This window comes from Ictalurus furcatus, chromosome 12, assembly GCF_023375685.1.
Source record: "Ictalurus furcatus strain D&B chromosome 12, Billie_1.0, whole genome shotgun sequence".
NCBI classification, from domain to species: Eukaryota; Metazoa; Chordata; class Actinopteri; order Siluriformes; family Ictaluridae; genus Ictalurus; species Ictalurus furcatus.
This window is the reverse complement of record NC_071266.1, coordinates 20,798,183-20,822,539: the sequence shown is the minus strand read 5'-3', so window position 1 is coordinate 20,822,539 and position 24,357 is coordinate 20,798,183. Positions and strand designations below refer to the sequence as shown.

The following is a 24,357-nucleotide window of genomic DNA, read 5'->3' as shown; positions in this document are numbered from 1 at the left end:
CGTTTTATTCACAATTTTGGTCTTCAGTAGGCCACCAAACAGCAATGCAACAATGCCAATAGGAGTTAATAGTTTTCAGAGTGCTGGTGATTTAAAGCACGTGTTGCAAATCGCAGTACTAAGTAGTATGGTAAATTAGTAAGGCTCCTATAGTAATGCAATTTTGACACGTTTGACTGCGATAGTATGCGGTGTGGGATGTAAACAGTGTGTGGAGGCGAATATTAATTCATCCACAACCCCCTCACCCCCACCCCCCAACCCCCAACAGGTCTGTGGAAACTTTTCTATAGTTTTTGCTTTGAAAATGACAAAAAAAAAAAAAAAGAATCAGATTTGACAATGACAAAAATTACATAAGGCAACCATAATGCTGATCTTTAGATATAAAGATTGTTTTGTTACTCACACCTGCTTTGGAGGAAAAAAAATTACACCTGCTTTGTTTTAAATTGTCTGCTTCATATATTTCTTTATTTCTGTGTAATGGCACATAAAGCTCCTTACGGGCACATAAAGCTCCACTGCATTTTCCTCTTAAAGCTCACTTTAATTCTTCTTTTAAGTTTAAATAATAGATAATAGATTCACATTCTCAAAAGATGGTAGTTGCAGTTATTTAAATATGTTTATTATGGAATAACAACCTTTTAATTAATATAACTCTCACAACTGGTGAACTCAAGACATTTCGCAGTAGTGAAAGCAAAAAAGAAATTCCTATAACTGCCTCATTACATACATAAAAATGAAACAATGATTCAGTTAATGTCTATATCCAGTCTGTGCTGTACTTGAACCCCCTCCTACACTAGAAGAAAATTGAATTTAACTCCTTTAACGAGGTTGAAGGAATAAAGTTCCCCTGCCATTCCCTCCAAAAGCTCCCTGAGGTCCCTCTTTTAATTAGAGGTTGTGTGATCCTGCGTGTGCTTTTGTGAGAATTTATCAGATGGATGGCGGATGATGGGAGTAGCGAGGAGCGTGGCATTGTGATAGATGCGCTCGGTTCTCCCAGTGCAGCCTTAACACTGCCAATCTGTCAGCTCTCAAAAGCCATTACTTAACACATTAGTCTGGCGCGTAGCACCGGCCTCTCAGCTGCATACTGCGAGTCTCCAGAGACAGAGCGTTGAAACCCAGTGTGTGTGGAGTAAAGTATGTGGTGATTCCACAATTGTGGCATCCTTGTAACTCTTAAAAGTTCAATTTTATTATTATTAAAAAAAAAATTCAACAGGGAATCTAAGAATACATGCAAATATGTAAACCGATCTAAATCTGAATTTTGCTCTTACATATGTAAAAGAGTTGAGGCTTTTATCATGGAATGAGCAAATACACATCATGTGGTTAGCTATCATTCCTGCTAATGGCATGAGAACATAAATGGCATTCTAACGATTTGCTTTGAATTTAGTTGTTTAACTTTCAATTCATAATTTAGGGGCGGCTGTGGCTCAGGTGGTAGAGCGGGTTGTCCACTAATCGTAGGGTTGGCGGCCCACGTGACTCCACATGCCGAAGTGTCTTTGGGCAAGACACTGAATCCCAAGTTGCTCCCGATGGCAAGTTAGCACCTTGCATGGCAGCTCTGCTACCATTGGTGTGTGAGTGTGTGTGTGAATGGGTGAATGAGACACAGTGTAAAGCGCTTTGGATAAAAGCGCTATTTAAGTGCGCCATTTACCATTTAGGTAACATGTTGTACGTTTAAACTGGATAGTCAGTATCACAACATCACTGAAAATAGACAAAAAATGAGGGAACTTATTTTTCTTCTTCACATGATCTTCAGGAAATGTCCAACACGTGACTTCTGGAATATTCCAAATGTTTCAACTAATATGTTTTTCATAGCCCATAATGATTGACTCATGGAAAAGGGACGTCTCAAGCATGAGATGCTGAATGGATTCACATATTAATGCACAAAATAACATTTAAGTATTTTAATGATATCATTCCAAGGTACAGCGTCTTAAGTCATTTAGCTTAAACATGTACATCATTTCATGATTGATGTGAAAGAAACGTTGTTTAAAATGCATTTTACTTTTTACTTTACATACATGCAGTATTTGTAAATGTAATGTCATTGGGACACAAATGGCGCCTCGGTCGTTGAATCGCTCATGTGAGACTATAAAATACATTCTGTAGTAACAGTCACAATTATTGAATTCATTTTATTATTGTACTACTGAATCTATCAACAGTGTTAAAATAATGCAGGCATTTTTCTATAGGTTGAAATACTAAGCATTTAGCTCTATTTTAGTTAACGTGCCTTTAAGTGCTGTGTATAATTCTCTAAGGGTAATAATTGTATAATTGTGTAATTATAATAATTATATGGTGTACAAATGAATAATTTCAGTATGGTGTATAATTCTTACCCATTTCTAACCCTCAATCAATGGAAGATCATTTTAGTAGTGTAATGGAAATATTTTAAACTTTACCGGTGACATATTAAAAATAATAATACATTTTATTTTACTATGCTTCTACAGGCTTTCACACATATGTATATATGTATATGTGTATATATATGTGTGTGTGTGTGTGTGTGTGTATATATATATATATATATATATATATATATAATATGTATGTATATATATATGTATATGTGTATGTATGTGTATATATATATGTATATGTATATATGTATATGTATATATGTATATGTGTGTGTGTGTGTGTGTGTGTATATCTATGTGTATATATGTGTATATGTATATAGTTGTGTTTAGATGGATAGATGACTGAGTGGTTAAAAAAAAGACAAACTGATTCAATTATTAATGATAAATTTATTAATATACCTGAATGACATAAAGGCATTTCTAAGGTGTTACTAATAGTACAATGTAACAGTGTATTTCTACTTAGTCATAAGTGTTAAAAATATCATTTTGTATTAAACCGTGAGTTTAAAATCTGATTATTGGAATGTAGACTGCTTGCCAATGTCTTCAAGCATCACCACAGAATTTATCCAGACTTCACCATGATCAAATAAATGAATTTAATTTTAGTTTACTGAAATGGCTGTCAGATAGAATCTGAGTGATCTGATGTCATGTCCCCCCCCCCCCCCAAGTATAATGCTGAAGGCTCACTGCAATCTCTCGGGTCTGTCACAACACGGCTCTAATGACAGCAGAAATGATCAAACTCGTGTCACGGACTGAAGTCCGTTGCTTTGCTTTACCTAAGATCATACTGGTGTCAGACATGCAGATTTACAGACCTCATCATTTAACTTGGCACTTTTCAATTTCTTTTCTACAGCAGCAGTTTTCTACATGGCACAAGTCTCCCACTGGGTTCTGATTTATTATTGCGAGGCCTAATAAATAACACGCCATGATTTCAGTGGACACATTTCCATTTTAAGGAAATATTCAAATGACCAATTCTAATTTATGATCTGAAATTTAATATGATTTGGTTGCTGGTTGCAGACATTCGCTTTAAAACATTGCTGATGCACTATTACTTTCTCTGCCTTTTTTTTAACTCTCTGTATTAAAGATATTACATCTTTTAGGATCCAGCCTCAATTACTAATAATATACATCATAGTATAAACATCTGCACTTGAATATATTTCAGGTATTTGGAAAGATGAAGGGGCTAAATGGGAGAATAAAGCTGGGAAACATACTCCCTGTGATATTAATTTGTTTGTTTGTTTGTCTTATTTTGTCCTCCATCATCTGCTTGAATGACATGCTGAGAGTAATATATTTCACTAACTATACAGCTGCTTTGTTTGAACTTTTTCTATGGATTATTTGTAAAAACAAAGTATTAACTGTGTTACTGACATAATTATGCGCATTTATGGTTCTATAATGTGTGTGTGTGTGCCATGTGTACAGTATGTGTATGCATACTCACAATATACTTGCGTTTACCTACATACAGTTTCAATCCTATATGTCTGAATTGTTCATAAGGCCTAATCATTTTTTGTCAGCATTGTAATATTACGCTGCGTTGTTTACGACTCATTCCATTCTGGTAGCATGGAAGTGAAAGCTCTGATATTATTTAATAAATGAACACAGTATGGCAGGAGTGAGAAGGAAAAGGAAAAGTGGTGCTTGTGCCACCGCTGGGCGTACTTTGATGTGCTATTAGTGTGTAGAAGGTGCATTAGCAGCAGGACAGCAGTGTTGCTCACTGAGTAACACTCCATGATCAGAGCAGTGGGTAAAGAGGAGATGAAATTAGTTTGAGAATAAACACTTGACACAAATATATACATTGTGTGTTAAATAACACCTTGAGAGTGTGTTAGGAGATGGACTGGGAGTACATCAGCAGGGTCAGGAAAAAGATTTTATAATCAATGTGAATGCAAAATCATGTTATGTATATGTGATAGGGTAAATATGTTTTTTTAGGGGCTAGTTGTTATTATGGGATCATTCGTTGACATGTAACAGGTATGGAGTTACTCAAACAGTCCTTCAGTTATAAAGTGGGGAAAAAAGGCAACTGGGTAATTGAGAAAGATGTGAAGATGGAGATGAATCTAATTCCCAATAATCCACTGAATACAAACAGATCCTTGATTGAGGAAAAGCAAAACATCCAGATTCACAAACAAACAAACAAACAAATCATCCATCCATCCATCATGATAATTAAATATTTCTAGCAAAAATATGTATTTCTATAAAATGTGAGATATAAACAAACAAATTAACAAACTGAACAAACTGTTACTCCTAAATAAAGAATGAAACATTTCTGTACTTGTGCATTGAAAATGTGAATTTATTTATCGGTTTATTTATTTGTAACGTGAGAAATAATAAAACAATTCAATGAATATAATGATGAATAACATTAGTCATAATTTTAAAAAAGTTGTTAGTTAGTTAGTTTCTTTTTAATCTCACATCTTGGCCTCCATCACCTTCATGAGTCGCATGGCCTTTATGATCTTTAGAATAAGATATTTCTAGCTATCTCATTTTTTTTCCTCACTGTGTGTGTGTGTGTGTGTGTGTGTGTGTGTGTGTGTGTGTGTGTGTGTGTGTGTGTGTGTGTGTGGGCATACAGGTAAATACATTTGGATTAATATGACTACTTATTTTTTATATCAACTATTTCAAAGAACAGAGCAGTGCTTAACATTAGACAACACTAGAAGTAACAGTATTAAAATTGGCCACTGTGTAAAGATGAAGATGAAGCTAATTCTCTATAATCTGTTGAATAAGAACAGATCCTCAATCAATGAAAAGCAGAAAGCCCACATTCGCAAACTTCCACTGTTCCTCATAAAGAGGATGAAGAATACATGTTCTGTTCTCTTAAAGTGAAAAGCGTGTGTGTTTGTGTGTGAGAGAGAGATGAAAGTGTTTACAGCCTTACTGTACATATGTATATACATTTGCACACACACACACACACACACACACACACACACACACACACACACAGTGTTGCTAGTTTCCAATGACATACTTTTCTTTGACTGTTCCAGCCCAGCTAGCTAAGTCTTGTGCACCCAGTTGCATTATGGGAAACCCTTGCCCTGTCGTGTCAGAACTATTTTGTGCAGTAGTGGTTAAACAAGAAAAATACTCAGATCTCAGATTAATTTCCGTTCACCAGAATCTCTGACATATTTATGAACGCATATTCAGTGAGAATGTAGACGTTCTTGTGTGTACATTTATGGCTCTACTCACCTTATTGATTCAGATCAATATCAGTATTCTGCCATCTGATTCTTTAGTGTGTAATAATCAGTGAAATTAGAAATTACATTTTAAACACATGAAGACATTTAGGCCTGATGAAAATTTTTCAAAACGATGTAGAAACAGCATTTTCGCTTATTTGAGCCTCCTCCCCTTTAAATTTTATAAATATTTTATATAAAATATAATTTATTTTTTTTTTTTTTACTTTTCATGGTATACTATTACACCAGGAAACTGTAACACAGTCTCCTCAGTAAGAAAAATAAGTGTGTAGAATAGGTTGAAAGCTCCTATTCGTTCTAAATGAAACTAATTTTTATTTTACTGAGCTTGTAACTTTGCCTTTTTCACTGCATTTGTAGTTCATTCCCTGTCTCTCATACACAAATGCAAATATTCTCTTGTTAAACTGAAAAACAAACAAACCAAAAAAAAAAGGCTGGTTTTTAATTATGTTACCAAACAGAGTCCGCTGTTGTAGAGCTGCATTCAGTACAAAAGAGGCTGTGTGAAATGATTAAACACACTGCACCATACCAACATTTATAAAAAAAGCAGTGATAGTATCTCAGCACATGGGTGAGAAGCACAGTCGGATGACTTTGTAACCCCTTCAGGCTCTGTTTTTCAGGCTCTGACCCCTGCTGGGCCATCAGATACAGGGACAGGTTCGCGTGTAGCCCGGAGGAGCATCAGCTCCGTATGTCACTCCTGTGAATTCAGAGCCAGATATAGTTGGTATCCTTCTGAAAGATAAATGCATTGAAGAGGATACATAGCTAAGAGAGATGTTCTAAAACTGTATGGTATTACTGAAACGTCTGAAAACACTTACATCCCTATATACTGCGCATACGTAAAAACATAAGAAGCTTTGGCTTGTGTCATTTCTGGCAGGCGTTTATTTAAAAGTAAATCTGAAGGTTGCACAAAGTGGATAGCAGGCACAACAACCGCAGTACAACATCGTCCACCAGCTTGTCTGTTTTGAGTGGAATGGGTCACATGACATCGTTTTTGAATATCTCCTCAGTCAACGCTACAACACGAACACAGCATATTTAAATATATCCACTGTGGACGGAAGGCCAAAACCTTGAGAAAAATATGCGTTTTCAAATTTATGTGGATTAATGTGGACATAACCTTAGATACTTGTTTACAAATTCTAAGTATATAATACTGACTTACATATACAGTATTTCTAGCAGTAGACCACCGCTGTGTGTGTCACATTGGACATTTTCAATCAGTATGAACTAATTATCACTGCAAGTCTGTTATAAGATTAAACAGGGCACTGTTGGGTTTCTGTGTGTAGAGTATCATGAATGTGTTGATCTGCTGCTGAGCAGGCCGATATGGGGAGGTGTGTGATCCTCCTGCTGGGCAAACAATTCACACCCCTCCACAATAACACTGGTCCAGAGATAAAAACTAAAGTGTTATTTGATAGTAAAACACTGTATTCAACTGCCAGAGTAAAACTATAACATTTAAAACTAGTAGGTTATTCAAAAAAAAAAAAAAAGGAAAGAAATACTTATGATAAATTCTTAAAGCCCTGAGTGTCTACTTTCATATGAGCCGTTAACCACTACTGTGGAGTGTGACATCACAAATAAATTCAATGCCAAAACAGGCGAAATTCCATTTTTGGCCACTGGTAAAGTGTTAAATGTGGTAACTTGCATAAATATTTACATAGGAAAGTTCTGTGTGTTCAGAGTTAACTTAAGCAGGTACTTGGCTTGAATTTCTGCGTGCCTCATTCAGATGATCAAATCTCGTTCAGTTCATGTTGCCAGAGTTTTTCAGATTTTTGTGTAAAACCCTCAGGATATGAGCTTTTCAGTTGTGCCTAGGCCACCGCCTTTAAAGGCAAGAACTTTTCTTTAAGCCTGAAAAAAAAAGGAATAGAAAGAATAGAAAATGTGTACTAGCAGAATGTATTGTTCCTTTTGCTGCCAAATGCAATATAATGTAGCATAAAAGGAAGAGGCAATAAAAATACAGTTCAGACTAATATTAATAGAAGGTAGAGACTTAACAAAACATAGAATAGTCTATTGTAGTCTAATACAGAATATTTAGAATATATTAAGAAGGCTTCTCACGTGCAGGAAGTGGAAAGGATGTTTCTTGTGAAAATCACATTAATTTACTATCACTGCAAATCTTAGTTTTACCAGCATTAATTGCTTGTCAACTTAAAATAATACAGCACATTCTACGTAAGTAGAAGTAAACTATATGTGCTGTATCTTCTGTTAAGAGTTGCAGGAGAAGTAACTGGACCACTAACAAAAATAATAAAAATTTTTTATTTTTTAAATATTATAATGTACTAAAATATACACATTTGTGGTCATGAAATCCTAATGTGTGTTCTACCCGTTTCATACATTCATTATGCTTTGTTTTAGCTGTACAATTATTTAAACATGCACATTTTGATTCATTTGTGCTCTTCTTCCAAAAGATATTCCCTCAGTGAATGTTTTGATGATGATGGTGGTCGAGCTCTGTCTAAAATCACCCCCAGGTGTTTAATTAGGTTGAGGACTGATGAATGTGAAAGCCATAGCATATGATTTACATCATTTTTATACTCCTCAAACAATTCCATGAGCCCTTGTGCCCTGTGGATGGGGGTGGGGTTATCCTGGAAGAGACCACTCCCATCAGGATAGAAATGTTTCATTATATAAAGCAATATATATATATATATATATATATATATATATATATATATATATATATATATATATATATATATATATATATATATACTTGTATATTTGTAGTAAATCTGAATTGATTTCATTAATTAATTTTAAAAAGATGACAGTATAGTCAGAGTTCTGCAGGTCGATCTGGTGATGGTTTCACTTTGTATTGGTGCTTTTCAGTAATGTAAGTAGAGCTCGTCCCTGGTGGACCTTGGCAAATTGTGCCGATTTAGCACGGACCCTTTGAACAGCAGCACGAATACAGCCTGCAGTAAACTTGAAGTGTGTGTGCGTGTATGTGTGTGTGTGTGTGTGTGTGTGTGTGTGTGTGTTTCACAGCTGGAGTCAACAGGCTTTCAGCAGGAAATTGCATTAGGTTACAAGCTCGGCTCAGAGCTCAAGTAAGCTGAGATTCTTTATGAATGTGATCCTGTGGTCTTTACAAATACAATACAGTGCTTTAGCTCTCTACATAAAGAAGATATCCCGTGTAGATTAAGGCTTGTTCTTGGTCATCGAGCTACTCGGGAACCCCAGAAACCCCGTGAGTGGTGTGTTCAAAGTGGTTTAGATGTGCTGCATGCCTTGAATGGAAAGCAATTTAGCAAAGTGTAATTGGAGGGAAGTGATAAGGTTGAGCATCTCAGGTTTCAATGCTTAAATTTCATTAAGTAGTTTTTTTTCCCCTCCCATTTTGAAAGAGGCCCTGTGTGACATTTGTTATCACCCTATTGTGTCCATGAGTGCTTTTGTAGCTCATGCAATTCTTTTTAGAGCATGTTTTTCCCCCCCTCACAAATCCCTGTTTAATGTGTTCTCCACTTGTTCCATCTTCTTTTAAAGGGTAAAAAGGATTGTTACCTGCTCTCCGAGAATGCTGTTTGTGCTTGTAACACACTTTCTCACTCTTCAGTCACAAACACAAATGACTGTCGCTGGAATAAACTCTAGCAGGAAATCACACTGGCTCGCAAGCACATGCCTGTATTTGCTCTTCATTTCACGTTTAATCCTCCAAGCCAGAAAAGCAAAATTATGAGTCTTGCTCAAATATCGAAGGGTGTTTTCGTTGTTATGCTTACACGAACAAATAAGGGCAATATCGGTTGTAGATTTCTACAGGTTTACAAAGAGTAGAAAGAATGAAATGAAACCAGAACGCATTTAGGTGGATAAGTGAAAAGAGGTAAGAGTAGATCTGTTACAAGACCGTATACTGTAATGGAAATGAGCATATTGATCACTGATGTTCAGTTAAATGTGTCTTAAGGGGTTTACATGATAGCAGCTTTTATCTCTACGTTGCCTCGTTTTTTTTTTTATCTCCTCTTTCTCTTCCTCCCCGTCTCTTTCTCTGCTCTCCACTGGCAGTGTCACATTATGTCCACAAATCAATGCAGCACTGTAACAAACCACAGGCCTTCTATAAAAACAGATTCTCAACGTGCCACTCCGTCGCTCTCTTTCTCCCCGGCCGAGTTATTTGTGTCCTCAACCACTAAATCATATTGATTAAAGCTTGTCATGGATTTGAAATGAGGTCCTGTGGGGTCACTCGCAGCAGAAATGGCAGTTTATTGGATTACAGGCTTAATTTGATTTGGAGCGCGGTGCGTGCATCAGAATGTGCAGCCTCCCCAAAGAGAGCTCCGCTCTTCACCTGACTTTTGGACCTTTTCGGAAAACACACAAGTTTATCACCAGACAATACTGACGTTGTCTACAGGATGTTTTTCTCCACCATATATATTTTTATTTAGATTATAAACATGTACAGTATATTGTGGATGTATTGTGCCTGTTAAAAGACAACCATTTCTATGAAGCCCATATTCATAAACCATTATGTGCTTATAATTCTGTTTAAGCTCCTTTTATATATATATATAGTTTCTTGATAACTTTATTAATAGAGACAGCACCAATCTGATACTCAGGAACAATATTGGGTTGATATCAGCAAAGAAATGGTCTATGTTAGCAAAAACAAAAAATGGATTTGTTCTGATTCTGTAACAATTGGAAATGCTTAGAATTGGAATTTTATTATTATTATTATTATTATTTTTTTATATACACAAGACTTGACTTTTAGACATATTTATACTATATATGTTATTATATTTATTATATTTGGTGTAATATTTGGAATGGGATTTTTGTGTGAAAGAGTTTGACTGAATATAAAAAGCAGTGATTTTAGCTATATGTTTTTATACATACACACACACACACACACACACACACACACACACACACACATATATATATATATATATATATATATATATATATATATATATTCTGAATCGTTTTAAAGCTTAGTAGCTTAAAAAACATATCAGATAGGTATCAATATCAGCTTATATTCAGGCTTTTAGTATCATTATTGGTCTCAGATGAGAACCATCGTGCCATCTCTACTTAATCATACTGTCACACAAGTATCCGTATTCCTTATAATTCCATGTGGTGTACTGTGTAGCCTTTATAACTAATATTGACCTGCCAATAAATATAAAGCAACTGTAATATAATGTAACAAAAAAAAAATTATAAACATGCAACATGCCATCAAGTAAAATTAATAGGTTAAATCCTCGTTATAAGTTCTATGGCAGTATTAATTTTATTTTTGTCATGTGATATGGAAACATTTAATTCTGGATTAATAAAAAAAAGTTTGAAAAGTTTAAAGTAAAAAATAATAAAGGCACATACAAAAGAAAATACATATAATGTATAAATGTATATAGGTGTTTTGTTCTGAAACGTCCAAAAATGATAAGGACATACATACAGTATGTAGCACCTACTTCACTTTTTTGCTGACATTTTAAATGTTTATAAAGCTTTTTTTTTTTTTAATCGGTAATAAATATTACAGTTGTTTTATAATTAATCACAGGTTATAATTAGTTATAAATGTCATACAGTACAGCACATGTTATAATGATTAGATCCTTATGGTTATATTTATGGTTTCAAGGAATGTTTTATAGCACATTATTAAAGTGTTATTAGAGTTAATATAAATCCCCTCCCACTCCACCTTGGTTGTATAGAAGCATACACCCAGACACAAACCAGGCCTGTACAGTGTGATTTAATATCGATATCATGGGGCGGCTGTGGCTCAGTTGGTAGAGCGGGTTGTCCACTAATCGTAGGGTTGGGGGTTTGATTCCCGGCCCGCATGACTCCACATACCGAAGTGTCCTTGGGCAAGACACTGAACCCCAAGTTGCTTCCGATGGCAAGTTTGCATCTTGCATGGCAGCTCTGCTACCATTGGTGTGTGTGAGAATGGGTGATTGAGGCACAGTGTAAAGCGCTATATAAGTGTGCCATTTTACCATTTACCATTTATCATGGTAAGTTGTGGTGAAATACACTTTTCTGAGATAACATAGTTGCAAGTTCTAATTGGAAGCAGCTGATCTGATATTTTGCACAGACTCTTTAAAATGGGTTAACACTTATTTTTTTTTTTACTTATTATTAGAATTTATTTGAATTATTCGATTTGCTTGTGTGTTTGTTTGTTTTGCTTTAGCAGTCATATGTATTGTGATAGATATCATGTATTGTAGAAATATCCATGATATGATATTTTTGGCTCACAAACATATCAAAAGAAACATAATGTAGTCATACTGGCCTTTAAATAACATTCTCTTTATGATTAGGTTTTGTGTAAAGGAACAATCAATGCATGAGATCAGTTAAATACAGAGAAAGCTTGTGCCCATATTTCTTTTTCAGCGACTGAATCAGTGAGTTTCACCATCATGTCTTGGGTTAAATGTACAAATGGGAATATTATACAACAACAACAACAACTAAATCACACTGCTAGTCCAAAAGAAAAGCCCGAGTCTCCTTTTTTTGGTGCTGCATGTATAGCCAGTGTAATGATACATGAGGGATTCAGGACTGGATATAAAAGAGAAAGAGCTCATTTGGAGAGGAGCAGCACAGCTCCAGTTTATTATTCCATCCCAAAAATCTCATTAAGTGTGACGCTGAAGATTAGTTCAGAGGGTAAGAAGTGAAGCGAAGGCAGCTACAAATAGCTGAGAGGAGAGGAGTCTTTGTTTGCCATCATTAATTTGAGCCCGGAGAGGCTCAGAGGAAGAGCGGCTGATCTGTGAAAGGGTCGAATATGACAGCCGAACAGGAACAGGTGCCCCCCTGTCCTTCTCTCTGTTTCTCTTTTTCCCTCTTGCTGCGTATGTGCTCGCCTCTTTTTGCCTCCTCGCCTCTTAATTGGTGTGATCGGACCATCTGCGATGCTGACAAAGGGAAGTCCGTTTTGATTTATGGCACCTCAGGATGGATTAATCTTGAGATTTCTGCCCAGTGAAATACCTCGGCTGAGGGTCTGACTTCAGAGGGAAAAAAAAAAGTGCATTCAGATACACTGAGCTACATTTATTTTGTAGATATTCTTTACATCATGTTAAAATGATTACAAGGCATAGAAGCTGTGACATGATTAAATTGTGTACTTGTTCTAGGGATGAAAAAGAGGGCATTTTGTATAAAAGGGAATGGAGATAAAGTGAAAATAAAAAAAACCCCACAACTTGAAAAGAGCTTAGTATATTCCCTGAATACTGAAGTGCCCAATAACAATGGGATTAAAGAAAAAAAAAAAAACACGAATGAAAAGAATTGTCCGTTATTTCATATGCACAGGATGAAAGCACATGCTGTAAAAAAGAAAAAAAAAATCTGAAAAGGTGTTTTGTAATGTTACACATTAAAAAAAGATTCATTATTGGTCTGACTCGAGGTGAAGGATTTACATTTAGGGGCTCATTTTTTCATCTATATTTTGTCGCAGGGAGGCCTGTGGTCATTTTTGCACTCACATACGCATACACATATATACGCTCTGGACCAAAGAGTCTGCTTTAATGGTGCGTCTAACAGCCTCCTTGCAAGGCCATTAGTCAGTTCTAGTGCATAGCCACGGCATGATATTACAGCACTGCTTAGCAGCTGTCCAGCTCCTCCATTGGGCCCCTTGCATCCCAAAAGCTCAGAGCTTCAGTGTTAATTGGCCACTGCTCCACGCCACTGCACTCCCGCTAACCGACACACACTGGAGGCAATGCTTTGTTAGCAGCAGAGGATCTACTGGAATCCATCTTCATTTATGCCTTTCCTTTTTATTTTCAGTATCGCAAGCTAACAGCAGCATGGGGATTTTTTTATTTTATTTTTTTATTTTTTTCATGTTGGCTGTTTTATCTCCTCTTCTTAAGTTCAAATGCAAAATGGACACAGGTGCTTGAATTCTTTTAGATGCAGATGCTTTATCTGAACTACGCTGTGTATTTCAGCTTTCTCATGTGTAAAGATGAATAAATGTCAGCACATTCAAGGTTGCACAGCACCATAGGAGCCATCGTGTTCTCATTTCTATACCCATTATTCTCAATTCCCAATATTCCCATTATTAGCAGACCTTTGGTCTTTTCTTTATTTCATATTCTGGCTCTGTTGAATATATAATAAGAACAATGCATGTCGATTATATATCTTGGAAAGAACCACCAGATTTGTTTAAGAAGACTGCTTAAAATACAATCCTTCTACATTTGAATATGCTCTTTTTGAAGTTCAGCTCGTTTGAAGAAACATTATGCATTAAATGACCAAAAAAGCTGCTGACATAAAGTCAATAACAAGCACACGGCAGCTTAAATGCCAGTTAGATCTCTAACTTACTTATTGATGCATATTAATACCTTGATTAGTGCAAATTAGCACTTAGATGGAAACACAAACCCGTAGCAGTAGCGTGATTGTGTTTTCAAAATTAGCTTCTGTAATTATTCTATTTAATTCAGTAATTTTAATTATTGCAGGAATCATGCTCTGCTTAATGCAGTGCTAGCATCTTTTAATTTCTAGTTAAAAATAAAGTGTTGGACAAATCAAAGTGTACATTTACCCAACGACACACAAATAATAGTGTGATATAAACGATTTTTTAAAAAGTCACTAAAGATTAACCCACTTAACTCTGATAATATTTTAAATGCCACTGTTACATGGTAAATTAAAAATGGTCTGCAAGTGAGTGCTACAAATACAAATTTTCATACCATGAAATAATTTGATGTGGTAATTCATGTTGGATTGACTTGAATTAGAACTCTTGTTCGAACATCATGTTAAAAAAATTAGACATAAACACTTAAACTCAGCTGATGATCCACCTTAAATATCTGACAAAAAACATATTGTAAGTGTAATAAACATGTAGGTAACACATAACATTGTTTGTATAAGGCATTATAAGCAATTTTAATCTTATTCATGAAACTAAAGTACACTTTGTAGCTATGTTTATTATTTATTATGAATCTATAACAGGATGCATTATAACAGGGTGTTCAAACTTTTTTGTGATGCTTTGTTGTTATTTACAGTCACGCTTGTGAATCCATATTCAATAAATATTTAACCTAATTTTCATATTTCCTTATCTTGACTTATTATCTTATTATCTTGACTTCTGTCGTTCCACCTAGTCAGGGTTACTTGAAGTTGCTGAGGAACTAGCAGAGGCAGCTGGACAAAGAATTTTGTCCAAATCCCACTCTAATACAGCACATCTGTTTTAACTGTAGTACCATTAGTAAGTTTCTCTTATGATCCCATTTATAAACCATCTGTGACCACTAGATTGGGAGCCTCTGAATCATAACTAGTATTCATTACATATTATATCACTAATACCAACGACTCTGAGCCCACTTGTGCATGGGGCATCGTGAGATCTGTCTTAATTTTTTTTTTATTATGCCAGACAGTACTATATATATACTACTATATCTATCTATCTATCTATCTATCTATCTATCTATCTATCTATATGTATTAGTATTATGTTATTACACAAGTTTACAGTGTTTTTTAGGGCTTTTAAATGTCTTTTAAGTGTAATTTAGGGCTTGATTAAATTGTGAGAAATGTAGTATTGGAAATGGTTTGCATATATATATATATATATATATATATATATATATATATATATATATATATATATATATATATATATATATATATATATAAATAAAATCAACCATTTATAAATGCATAGTAGACTTTTTACTAATAAATGATTATAACAATGTTATACACATCATAAATATGCATTGTACATATTTAGAATTATTTATGAAAATACATTACACTTTATAATATTTATTATGCATTATGAATTAACATGCATAGTGTTCATAACACATTATATCACCATTACCATTATGTTTATTTTCTCTCTAAATACACCAGAGAGATGATTAGGAAATCACAATACAAACTTATCAAATTCTTGTCAAGAACTTGGAGGTATGGCTATGACTAAAAATAAAGCACTAATAAACCAAGGCAGAATGTTTAGGTAATGGCGAAATAATGGGTTATAATCACTGTTTATAATGCATTCTGTTAACAATTTATAAATGCATAATAAACATTACTATAAACAGCAATGCCTTCTCATACTGTAAATAATTATATTGATGTATACGGTACAGGTTGTGAAAGTATTGATAGGTCATTGTGCATACTGTATAGCCTTCATATAAAGTGTTACTACAGAAACTTACAAAATTATTATAACATGCTATTAGTGTATTATTAGATCATTATAGTTATGGCCTTCCAAAAAATGATACGATGATTTCTTATGAACTCTCACAATACTGTGATGAATAAGAGTTGCACACATAATTCTGTTTGCCTTAAGAAAGAATTTCTGGGAAAGGTTCTGGAAGTTTCCAAACTGTAGCAAAAGCCTAGTGCATGAGCCATCAAGACACCTTAGAGGTATCCACATTCTGCTCTTGCTGACCTGGCAGCATGCAGTGCCCGGGGGAGTCCAGCTGTTTGCATCTGGCTGCCTGTCAGTACCAGCGTTCTCCCATACCCAAGTTTACCAGATGCCCTGTCCCCTTAGGTGAACACTGCAGCTGGTAGTACAAAGCTCCATCAGACCCACTGGCACCTCGCCCGGCCGGTACACGCAGCCATGTGGACACAAGAAAGCTCACATTAATATACAGTAGGGTCCAAGAGTCTGAGTCCAAGATCGAGTCATCATTTATCAAGAACTAGTGCAATATTTTACACAGGTGATAGATATTATTCAAATATTTACTCAATTCTATAAAACTCAGACCAATCTATTTATAGACGTTGTAGAAATAATGATGTGAAAGTGAAATATATATTAATATCCTGTTCATACACCATCTGCTTCATATTTTCAGATTCCAGTAATATCTTTTTTATTTAATTTAAATCGTAACACATGGATGCTCTTAAACCAAAGTGTTAATTATTGTCTCATAACAAATAGCACCTGATAGTGACTCAATTATTATAGCTTTAGTATGCGTTCTGGCAGATTCATGCCTACGAACAGTAAACGATACATCTTTTTTTTTTTTTTTTTTGCTTTTTTTATTATAGGTGTTTATGTATTAGAGGTAAATGCTCATTGTTGCTACATAGATTTAAATAGATATGTAGGGATATTTCGGCACAGATGGCTGTGTGACTATTTGCAGTTTCAACTGTGTGACTGTATTAAAAGCTAAATTAAAAAAAAGCAACAAACAAAATATGCAAATGTCATGTTACTACTACTGAGACAGAAATTTGTCCAATCCATAGGGTTAACAAATCTTAGAGAGGCACATAGACCTGTTGCTGAATGAACAGATTTCTGCCTGGTGTACAAACTGAATAACAAAATGTACGACTGGTCAAAAGGTCTTATTTACAAACAGTGAGCTTGTTGTGTCTACCATGACTAATGTCCTCCTTAGAAACTGACCAGCAAGCAAATAAAAATACACAACCTGCTTTTATATTGTTAACAGTTGATATTGTTATTTTGTCTGGGTAAAGGTTTGGCTACTTGTAGCAAGAGACAACCCAAAGTCTCTGGACTAAATAATTCCTAAATGATTAAACTCTGTATAAGATGTGATATAGGGCTGGGCAATATGACAATATAATATCGATACCATTATAATTGTCACAGTAAACTTTTCTGAGATATCATGGACATTGTGTTATCAGTTTATTATTAATTTTATTAATTTTTAGGTTTTTATATTTGAGAGCATCTGATTTGATGTTAAAAAATATATATTTTTTAAATGTTAAGTTTTATACAGAATATTTTATTGAGAATAATTTTATCAATAAAAAAGAAACTATTTTTGTAGATAAAGTATCAAACTGTTTTATTTTCAAGGTAAATAAAATAAATAAATACACACACACACACACACACACACACACACACACACACACACATATATATATATATATATATATATATATATATATATATATATATATATATATATATATATATAATATTGTTTAAATTAAATAACTTATTTTTCTTGACACTATAGGCGGTATCAAACCATTTTTTATTCAATACAATTGTACGGCTGGGAAATTGTTAGCAAACCTATACATCATGATGCATGTCATATTGTAGAAATATATATGATAATCATGTTTATCATCTTTATCATAACATTCACCCCTAACGTGATCACGTGTGACATCGCAGACCTCAGGTTCATGACGAATAGCGGAATCTTGTTTGATAAATGTATTTTTACAAAGACACGGTTATTTCTCTGATGGTTGGACACTACTATTGCTGCAACACATACTCCAAATATGTTCACTGGATCAATAAATCCATTAAACAGTCAACATTAACATGAACCTTTTTTTTTCTCAGCTATCTTTTTGAATCAGAGAGATATCAGTGACAATGGTGCAGAAAATAAAGCAGCAAAAAAGCAGACTCATTCTACACATTTCTGCTCTCTTGACATTTATAATAAAGTAGGCTGTGGTGCACACACTGCTCTGTCTTTGTAAAGGTCCATTCATCAATGTGATCTGTAGTGAACTGTATGCAGAATTGATCTTTCAAAGTTGCTCAGTCGGTGAATGCATATTTTCCCTCTAGTTATTAGCCATAAATAATTGATTCGAGTCTTTAATCATCCTTTCCAACATGTACTCGCTGGCAATAAAACACACATCATTAGAATGTTTTAACACAGGGCAAGGCCTGGCTAGCCCATTATTCCAGGAGAAATGAAGAATAATTTCAAAAAATAATTGATCTTCATTGCTTTTTTTGGGGGGGTATCTAACTCACATTCAGCAGATTTTAGTCAGCATGTGTTGGTTCAAAATTTTCTTTTAAAAGAGCCTCTTGGGTAATCTCTGTTCTAGTGGTAAGATTAAGATAAAGATTAATCAGCTAATCATAAAGATCTACTGTATTGTTCACACATCACATTTAAGTTGAATATATGAACCTGCTCTTTATACAACAATAATTTTTTAAAGAGTAATTACATTGAAATTTGCAACTCAAAGCAGTCTTAAGGTCATGTATCGATTGCCTCTAGTTTTCTTAGGTGAGCTACATTGGTCCACGCAATGCAATGCTTAAAACTGGGTCGCACCATCCTTAATGCTGACACATGCTGTGAGGCAATTCTAAAACCTTATTTTCTAACTATTGATCCTGGAGGGGTGGGAGGAGGGGGGGAGTGAACGCACAAGATGTAAAAAGCTTGGAAAGACAGATCTGCTGTCACGTCTTACAGTAGAAATCAGGCAATCAATGTCACGGCACTCCACAATGCTCCATATGAACCTAATTCCACTCACTACCACTAAATGGAGAGAATGCAGGGGTTCATCAATCATCAATTCAAGGAGCACTTGCTGGTTAATAGTTTGCTCTTTACTCACTGAATGGGTGCCAGCATTATCAGGCCACGCTGCTGGATATCCCCAGCATTGCATAGCAGTAGAGGAGGAGAAGTTCGGTGATGATGATGATGAGGAGGAGGAGGTATAGAACAATGCTGCTCCAACTTTGATCACTGGGTTCTTTTTCTCATTCGCAGTGCCCCCTGTTCTATTTCCCAGACGACTCCTGTCAGCTAATACGCTTCCAAACTGAAGCATGCAGCAGGGATCGATTATCTCTTTTTCTCTCCAAATCCATTTGTTCTATCTTTTTGGTGGAAGGCCTCAATGCTTGAGTAAGAATTGCGATTGGAACTGAAGATTAATATCTTCTCAAATTTCTCCTGGCATTGCAATGCTAAATCGAATGCTTAGTAGTTTAATGTTTGCCAAGGTGCTCTTGAAGTTTAGCCAGCTCTGTCATTGATATCTTTTCTTCTTGTTGTTGTTGTCATCATCATAGGTTTCAAGTGTTGATGGTTCCATCCCAGGGAAGTCGGAGCTACTTAAGTCAGGGAGCCCCAAATCGACATTAAAGCACATATGGACAGAAAGCACCAAGGACTTGTCCATCAGTCGTCTGCTGTCACAGACTCTGAATGGGAAGGAGAATGCCACAGCCCTGGATCTTCGCTATGACACACCAGAGCCCTATTCAGAATGGGACTTATGGGACTGGCTGAGGAATGCCACCGAACTCCAGGACTCGAGGCCCAGGGCCAAACGGCGGCCCATGGTCAAGACAGGAAAATTCAAGAAGATGTTCGGATGGGGAGACTTCCACTCCAACATCAAGACAGTCAAGCTCAACCTTCTCATCACCGGCAAGATTGTCGACCATGGCAATGGTACCTTCAGCGTTTATTTCCGCCACAACTCAACAGGCCAGGGCAATGTATCCGTCAGTCTAGTGCCGCCAACCAAGATCGTGGAGTTTGATGTGACAGCGCAGCAGTCAGTCATTGATGCCAAGGACTCCAAGTCCTTCAACTGCCGCATTGAGTATGAGAAAGTTGAGAAGGGCTCCAAGAACACGCTGTGCAACTATGACCCATCCAAGACGTGCTTCCAGGAGCAGACACAGAGTCATGTCTCCTGGCTCTGCTCAAAGCCCTTCAAAGTCATCTGCATCTACATCTCCTTCTACAGCACCGACTACAAGCTGGTGCAGAAAGTCTGCCCGGACTATAATTACCACAGCGACACTCCCTACTTCCCCTCGGGCTGATGGATGCCACTGATGTGAAGGACAACACAGGCAATGTGGGACTCTCTCTCCCCAACCACAACAAATATGTGTTTCTTGTACCTTCCAAATATGTGACCCAGAATTAATTCAATATTTCAGATGGGATTCCATTTTTTTTTCCCCACACGTATTTTAAAAATGTAGTTCTTATGGTTTAAAGTGTCAGTCTGGTTCTTAATTTAGAATAGCTTCTTTGTAATTGTTATTGTTTTAGTTGGTTTAATTAATGAAACGTCTGATCACAATTATAGGGGTAGTAAATTCTGCCAATTGATATTTGCCAGCTGTATATTTATTTGTTTGTTTGTTTGTTTGTTTGTTTGATTTATTCAAATGAAATTTATATTTTCATCCTGTATGTCACTTTTATTTCTATATATTCCAGTATAAATGTTCATTTCTTGAATATCTTGAATGTAACAAGATTATTTTATTAGATTTTTTTTTTCTTAAATCCCTTAACAATATGTGTATGTTAAGACAGTATATTTTACCAACCATTCACCAGAACAGATGTACAGAAGAGAAATTTGAAGTGAATACTTTAATTAGAATCTAAAAGAAATTTCCCTCATCCATCCAACTGTGTAAGGTACACAAGAATCCCCAAGCTTTGGTGAATACTGTCTTGAGATCTAAGAATGACCCCAAGATCTGTCGGTATGTTTATGGACAAAATAATGGTTTTCGTCTGAGATGCCTTGACTCGGGGCATGTTTTCTATGTTAAAATAAAAGAAGCAGAACTGTGAGAACCTGATTAACAACAGTTGTTCCTCAGCCTTTGTCCTATTACTGTAATAATCCTGGATGATACAGCCCACACTGTCTCCTGTAGTGTCAATATGATCCAGCCATGGTTTGACAGTTTGCTCATTGCCATTATAATACACAGTAATGTATTGAATTCTATATCTTAGAGCTTAATTTGTATGAATGGTTTGTATTGTACATAGTCAATCCCAATGGAGCCACTTCTGTATATGCGCTCATCTCCTATCTGGCGATCCTCTTCCCTTCATCCTTTCCCCCCCTTTCTCTCTATGCCACGTCCCATATCTGTTCCTGGTTTCTTGGGCAAAGAAAATGATGTTGCTGATGTAGATGTAAATTTCATGCTCTTGTACAGCAGCTGTAAAAGCTGTCTAAAAATATATAAGTACTTACCATCTGTATGATCATGGTTACTTTCAGGTCAAACTGGGGGTGGAGATGTGTATATATGAATAAAATACTGAAAGTTTTATCAGTTGATTTTTTTTTTTTTTTTTTTTTGAGTCCTTTTAAGTTACCTAGGATCTTAATGACAAAGTAAAATAAAGATATGGTTTAGAAATGTATCTGTGTAAGATTCAATTTACAGAATGTTGTATTGAATGTGTTTAATTAATTGTGCAGAACAGAACAGTACCTTATTCTCGGCAACTGAACGTGATTGCAAAAGTTAGAGACTGAGTGCAGAGGCCTAATAACGTCTGTTCAGAGAGCTCAGATGTCCTCAGACTTGGCACTTAATATCAGCAGTCCCCTTTAAAGTGATTAGAGCATCCGGTGGGAGACATGAACAGTGCCTAGCTGGCTCATGACTTATCAGTAATTAAAAAGGATGCCAGGTTTCACCGTTCAGAGGGGGCCTTTATAGGATTTCTCATTTGAGTTGCTCACTTTTTAATTAGCCTTAAGAATTTAGAGTTGGGTATAATTACACAAGTTTATAATATACACTATATACAGAGAGTAAACATTACTTCCACTTCTCATGCTACTGTATATATCTTGTTAATTATACAATAGTTAACTAAAGGCCATAAAGCTCATCGATTTATATCAATATTCACCAATTGTCCCATCCTGCCTGGTATAGTATATGCAAATCAGTTTAGCAGGCTCAGGCTCTTAAGCTCTTTCATGAACCATGATCGCTTAGGAATAATCTCATCAGTACCATCAAACCTCATTATACTGCCATGAATATAAATCATTGCTGAGACTTTCACAAAAAAAGAATAGAAATAATAATAAAAAAAGAAACAATGATGCATTTAATACATTTGCTTGGTCCATCAACAGCCCCCCTCCTGTGAATGTGTCTAGAAAACCACATTTCTCCCCTCTGGTGGGTCAGAACATTTTGCTCTCTGAAACATACCCTGCAGCAGAATCATAATTAAGTGACAGACTGAGCAAGTCGAATATTTATTCAATTTACATTGCTGCCTGATCCCTTGACGAAGCCTGTTTCTTCTTTATTTATGAATCTGGCTGTCATATGCATTTAATTCAATTATTACTCAATAAATATTACCTGTTAAAAACTACTATAATGAATGTCCTTAATACTACAAGATCAAATATAGCAGCAACTTTGCCCTTGTTAGCTCGGCATGTCTATCTTGGGATGGAAAGAGAAAGAGAGAGAGCTCAAAAATGAGGGGTTGACTCAACAGTGGGTTTTGGGTCCTCGACCCAACACTGAAGCATTCCTGCCAATCACATCCCAACTCAACGGCCCTACTTTTACCACAGAATATCTGTTTTAATCAAAAGCAGAATGGAAAAAGGACCTTGCATGCCTCTGGGATGTTTTTCCATTAACCATTCTGACACATGAGTGACTGTGGGGGATTATTGGTTTTTGAAGAACTATTAACAGCTGTACATTTGCATTTTAATACAGTTCTCCTCCAGTACTAATGCAATTTTGCTTCTCGGCTTTGTTACCACCTTGTTCCTCGAGCAATCCAGAGCAATGGTGAAAAAAAAGCCCTGCGGCTTTAATCATTTTAATTGCCATGAATAATTAGTTTTCATTAATCACCCCTGGATCTTCTCAATGGTGCCGGTGTGCCATTATGGCTTCCCTCAAAATGGCTGCTCATCCTTTTCCTGAAAGCTTTCCACAGTTGCCTATCTGAATTTTAAGTGTGTTCCAGGACATAATGAGCACGTCTGATTCATTTTGTAGTGTATTGTACACATTTGAAGTTTCCCTTCCTTTCAGATCTGATAAGTGACCTTTTTCAACTTGGGAAATCTCTATGTTTATGCATTCGATCTCCTATGACAAAGTTTGTACCTTAATCACTTCTCTTACCTTCCACTTATTCCAAGCATGCATTTGAATCACATTCAGAGTCATTTATATGAACTGTGAGCAGCTTATTCAGATGTAACATTTCCCTTGATTTTCACACAGAACGGTGAGGGAGCTGCTCAGGCGTGCTCGGTGAAGGAACAGTAACCTTTACTAAAGCACATCCATTACAGTTTTCTCCCTGCACTCTAGATAAAGCTCTTTCTCCTCCAGTGAGCAAGTGAACACGCAACATTAGACATCTTGCATCAGAATCTCATTTTAGGCATAGCGCATCATTTTTTCCCCTCCAGCCCTTCCAGTCTATTTGGTCGTATGCTCAAATGTTGGAGGGACTTGATAGCCAAAATCCAGTTCTGATTTTATTTCTTCACTTAACAGCCCTCCAAAAGTTTGGCCCTTTTAGCTGAGGAGTAAATAAAAGCTAGAAGGAATGCTTTATCGTGTCTTACTATGACTGGAATATAGCCTTTCAGTAGAGTAGGGATACAATTGAATATGAATACATTAGTCATGGTTCATGAATGAATAGATAGTGTGTTCTAAACAGATACAAATACAGATACAAATATGAGGTGCACTATTATTTTGTGTGTTTTATTTGTGGAGTAGAGGTCTGCACCGGAGGTGTGATGGACAATAGAGGTGTGCATATCATGATTGCCATCCCATGATATACTGCAAAAAAGTTGGGAAGTTTTACTTTCAGGCAGTCAGA

General features: G+C 35.8%; 1 protein-coding gene across 1 annotated transcript in view; it reads left to right on the top strand.

Moving 5' to 3' along the window:
• The window catches only part of nxph1 (neurexophilin 1), a 40,009-nt gene extending 17,371 nt beyond the window's left edge, over positions 1 to 22,638 (top strand). The window contains exon 3 of the mRNA XM_053638848.1: positions 19,761 to 22,638. Within this exon, the coding sequence (XP_053494823.1) occupies positions 19,761 to 20,525 (765 nt within the window). The 3' untranslated portion in view covers positions 20,526 to 22,638. The remainder of the gene's footprint in view (positions 1 to 19,760) is intronic.
• The last annotated feature ends 1,719 nt before the right edge of the window (positions 22,639 to 24,357 follow it).